Raw genomic sequence first — 5,238 nt, 5'->3', positions numbered from 1 at the left:
CCTCCAGATACTACTTAGCGTGCTTGCCGTTTTAGTAGTGCATTCCACTGAATAATTTTGTTTTACTGTATGCTATTTGTATTCTATATTTAGGCTTTTCTTTCTCTGACAATTTCACTTGTTTTAATAAAAAAGAATCAGGAATGCTTATGAAAGTCTTCATGATCCTTTTGATCTGCCACTTCACATATGTGCACTGTAATTATTTATTAAAGACTTCTTTACGTAATTTGCCATTTAAGATATAAAAAGAGAATATTCAAATAAATAAATAAATATTCATGTCAATCAATGCAAATTGTATGGGCCAAACTCTCCTCTCACTTATGGCAGGCTTGCATTGGGAGAGGAGAATTAGACCCAAAGGCATGCTACGTGTCGTATGTAATTTTAGATGCATAATCAATACGCAAAAATAGATGATAAATGTATTCAGATTTAGACCCTTGTTTATTTATTTTTTCAGATCCGCCTCACCTTTTCCCAGCATTCCACCCTCCTGTGCCAATTGATGCAAGACATCATGAGGGGCGTTACCATTATGAACCATCTCCCATTCCTCCTCTGCATGTGTAAGTATTAATGTTTTCCACATCTCTTTTTCTCATGGTGCCTAGAACAAGAGAGAGGTATTTATGGTGCTTAAAACTGTGTGTCTGGAAAGCTTTGCAGGTCTAGCTCAAGAGGAAGATTTACTTTTGGAATGCATTGAGTTTATCTGTTCGTGGGTTCACTGAAGCAAAACCAGGCTAGTGCCTTAGGAATGCCTGTTATAATAGGTAGCTGGCAAGTGTTACCTATATATTTTGCTGACATTTATTCTATGTACTGTCATTCTATAAATACTAAATTAAAAAGCACCGAGCCCTGTGAAATACCACTAGACAAAACATGTATTTTGTCTAGATTAAGCTTGGGATTCTTCATAGCTAAAATTTCCTGTAACGTCAAAGCTTTTTCTCAGTGACTGCTATGAAGTGTAATGAAATTTTTGGTAAATTTTCATAGTCCCTGTTGTACGAGTGCACAGGCAATCAGTTGATTGATGGGAATGTCACCCAAACAAAATGGCAAATGTGATAGAGCACATGGTTTACACAAAGATAAAAGAAAAGAATACTAGTGATAACATGCATTAGAAAAAGCACGGGAGGACCCTTTAGAAATAAATATTATCTTACTCTGTGTGCAGAGAGAAATATCAGAATTACAAAATAAAACAATGATCTTCAGTTGTAATATCCAGAAAACTGCCACATACCATAAAAAATGGAGCTATAAGAAGGGCTTACTTCTTTGCTAAAAGGCTTGATATATATATTTAATCATATCTAATAATCACCTCTCATACCAAGAAAATACAAGAAGAAAAGCACAAGTAATACTTTGAAGAATAATGCTAGTTGTTTAGATGGCAGATTGCTTTGCTATGGCTATTAGTTACAGCTGTGTAATTACATATATGCAGAAGAAAAATGAAGTTGTTTTAAAACAAGTCCTCCTCTGTGAGCAGAATTAATTGATATTAACAATCCTAACTACATGCCCAAGTACACACACAATATTTTACTAACAGTTTTTTGGATCAGTCTCCTATTACTGAATTGTAATTTCAGAGCAAATTTGCCTGGAGGTAAGTAATAAATCTGTGTTGCAGTCTTCCATGGGCATTAGAGGAAAAGTGGGTATTTATAGAAAGAGAGAGTACAGAAACTTGTTATTTATTCCTCAGATTTTCACTGTGCTGTCCATGAAATGCACAGAGCCAAATGCACAATAAAATACATTTGAATAAAGGTTTGATTTAAACCTCCCATGCAAAGATGAGGGCATTTTGAATTAAGATGGAGGCATCATACACATTCACCCTGTTGCTTTTAGGTTTTGCAGTGCATGTGAAGGTAAATTCTAACCAAAGATTTTTAGACTCTTCCTGTTATTTTGTAAAATCAGTGTGTGGTTTGAGGCCCAGGGCATGATCCTGCCCCTTTTTTGAAGTGAGTAGGAGTTTTGTTTTTGGCTTCTTCCAGGGCACAGTTGTGTAAGTGAGCACAGTGTAATGATACTTTGTATTTAACTGCTACCTGTCATTCCAAAGAACCCCAAATTCTGGCTCAGTTGTTTGCTTGAACAAAAGATTGCAGGGCCAGTCCTTGTGAAGAATCTGTTAACTGTTGCTGAAGTGTATTAGGCTCTTGGACAGATTGCAGAGATGTTTTACCATTGCTGGGGATCAAACGGGGTAAATGGGAATTTTGGGCAGGGAGACTGCAGTTATCCACTTTGAAATAGGATCAGGACTTGGAGCTTGTGCACCTGTACTGACTAAAGTACCACAAGTTCCTCAAGCAACCAAAAAGAGGTCAGCATTTCAGTGTCATGTTTCCTCTGAAATGTAATAATACACCTTCTTACATTACACATGGTCAGTAGAATCAGTAGTGTCTCAGAAAGAACTGTGCTGCTTATTAACTCACAAACACCACCACTTCTGCTGCACCCTAGAGATTTCTCATCTGAGGAGACAACATACGATTACAAGAGACAACAGATCTTAGCATGTGGTGACGTGGCTGCAGGCAGTTGTCTTAGGCACATATTGTAGTGTCAACCTTAACTTCAAAATTAAAATTCCCTTGATATTATTGCTTTATTTTTACACAAACTTCACTAGAGTTTTCCATTCATTTGGTTCTGCCATCTTGCACAGGTATGAAATAAACTAGAATAGACCTTTGGTGCCATTATGACCTTGTAATTAAATGTAAATATCTAATTAGGGAATTAAAAAAAATCTGTCACATTCCAGCAGCAGCTTTGTAGGTGTTAAAGTCTGTCATGTTTTTATCATTTTCAAAAATAAACACTAAAGTGTATGCATGACATATTTCAACCACTCTCTTGTAACTCTTATGGTTTCTGGGGCAACTCTAGACTAAAGAACATAGGATTTTAGTCTAGCTGACATTAATTGCTCTTTTGGGGCCATTACTTGGTTAGCTGTCCTAATACCTGAAAAAAAAAGCTAACATAAAATTATTTCAGTTTTTAGGAGATAGGGCATAGGATAGAAATTATGGAAACTGTCTGTCTATTGAGATTCCCTTATTCTCTGCTGCATATATTACTCATCTGTCAAAATAGGGATAATGATGCTTACTCAACTTTGCAAAGATCTTTTAGATGTACAACTTAAGAACTGCTTAAGATTTCCTGGAATTAGTTAGTTATCATGCAATCAGAAGAAAAGTATACAGAAATTTCAAATGTCAGTGTATGTCAACTCCTGGGCTCCCCATAATGCCATTTTTGAATGACAGGCAAATCCCAAAAATATTCTGTGTTATACACCCCTAAAAATAGGGGTGTATGTTTATGATGGAATTGCTGACAGATGCTTATATGTAATAAGACTAAGAGGCACTGCTATAATTATGCTATCGTATCCTATCATTAAAGATTCCAATTGAAAGAGGTTTATAAATTACTCCTCTTCTTAGATAAACCACCCTACATTAAGGCATCAATGATATGGTACAGAATTAAATTAAAATCTCATAAAATGAAATATGTTCTGTATTAGCTGTTTGACACTTAATTTGCCTCTGAATGAGTAGAGGAAATCACAAATTAACCTGCCTTTGTTTTTCCAACCATGGCTTATTAGGTGTTAGAACAACTGCAATTACAGCCCGATAATAACCCCCAGCCTTTATGAATATGTACTGAAACATGTCACTTTGTGTTACCGAAACCTGTTTGTTAGGACTGATTTAGTTTTCCTAGGATTTCTGAAGTACATCTTCAATTTATGGCTTAGCAGGAAGATGAATAAAACTTTAAACAGCATTAAAATAGTGTTATTAAAATCTTTATGTCTCATTTCTTAAATTCGATGCATGAATCTTAATTTTAGATCCTTTCTACAATGATACAATTTTTATTGAACTATAAAGCTAAATCATTTTATGCTTTAAAGACAAGAATTAAAATATATCAAGAAATCTGTGTATTTAGTTTTTTCTGTTGATGTGCTTTGTTCTTTCTTGAGTTTTTCAGAATGATTTCTTTAAAAACAAATTATTTTGTATTTGGCAGTACTTTTTTACCCTTCCAATTTGCCAATCCATCTTCATATAAATCCACCTTCTCCTATCAATCAGCAGCCTGTTGGCCATACCTTTACTATATTTGGAACCATGCTGGAAACAAGTGTTATTCAAACATAGTTGCCACTAGAAGCAGACTTGCCCTTACCATTATGAAAAGGATTTTTTTTCTTTAAATCAGATTGTAAAGAGGCTATAGACTACCTTTGTTGGAAGTCAGATTGATGAGCATAGTTTTCCTTAACATGAACGATCACTATCAACACTTTGCACCATCCGGGAAGGCTTAGAAATTTGCTATCTAAGATGGAGTAAACACAGGTTAGTGCAATTAACCCCAACTCAGCTGCTTTAAAATTTTACTCCCTATACAGGATGAGGGTATCTCATTTTTTAAAGGAATTAAGGGTTTTTAATGACATTTACATTGCAGGAATTGCCCTAGAAGACAAGAAGATTTTTAAGTTTCAGGACTGAATATAGAATAATATCGCAATAATACACTCTGAGAGCCTTACCCACTTAGCAAAGTAAAGTTTGTGCCCTCCACCCTGCTTATACATCATTTCTGAATTTGATCCATTAAGTATGTAAGAGAACGGGTCCAAGTACATGAAGGAATATACAGTGATAATATTTATGTGTTACGAGTCCAATGGGAGGTGTAGCAAGTGACAAAGTTACTGAGCATGTAACCAACCTCACTGGCTTCTATTCAGTTACTTTACTTCTTGGTTGGAAAGTGTATAGAAAAGCTTGCAGGACTGGGCCCAACTTCAAATCAAACAGACTGATTCAGTAGTACGCTGTGTCTTGCATAGTCATTACAGCTATATATGAGGAGTATGAAATGCAGAAGAGGCTGTCCCAGGTCCAGTCTCTTTAGTATCTTCATTAATGGCTTTGGAAGATGGAACTGAATTTACACTTATTATTAGGGGTGCACCAATAGAGATTTTTGAGGCTGATACCGATAGCCAATTGGCCTGATGTGGCTGATAATTTTGCCAATAAATGCCCATGCATGCTCACAGCTGCAGCACAGCAAATAGACAGTGAGCAGCTAGGAAAGCTGCATGCAGCTGGTAAGTCTGTTGTGGTTGAAGGGGAGGGGAGGGGGGAAGGGGTG

General features: G+C 36.0%; 1 protein-coding gene across 6 annotated transcripts in view; it reads left to right on the top strand.

The window, feature by feature from the left end:
- GLI3 (GLI family zinc finger 3) overlaps positions 1-5,238 on the top strand; it is a 287,319-nt gene that overhangs the window by 162,432 nt on the left and 119,649 nt on the right. For all 6 annotated transcript variants that reach the window (XM_019509091.1, XM_019509087.1, XM_019509089.1 and 3 more), the window contains one exon: positions 467-572. In XM_019509091.1, coding sequence (XP_019364636.1) covers positions 467-572 — 106 coding nt within the window. The remainder of the gene's footprint in view (positions 1-466; positions 573-5,238) is intronic.

The sequence above is a fragment of the Gavialis gangeticus genome, unplaced genomic scaffold (genome assembly GCF_001723915.1).
Source record: "Gavialis gangeticus isolate Ggan-Ray unplaced genomic scaffold, GavGan_comp1, whole genome shotgun sequence".
NCBI lineage: Eukaryota > Metazoa > Chordata > Crocodylia > Gavialidae > Gavialis > Gavialis gangeticus.
This window is presented reverse-complemented; position numbering and strand designations above follow the sequence as displayed.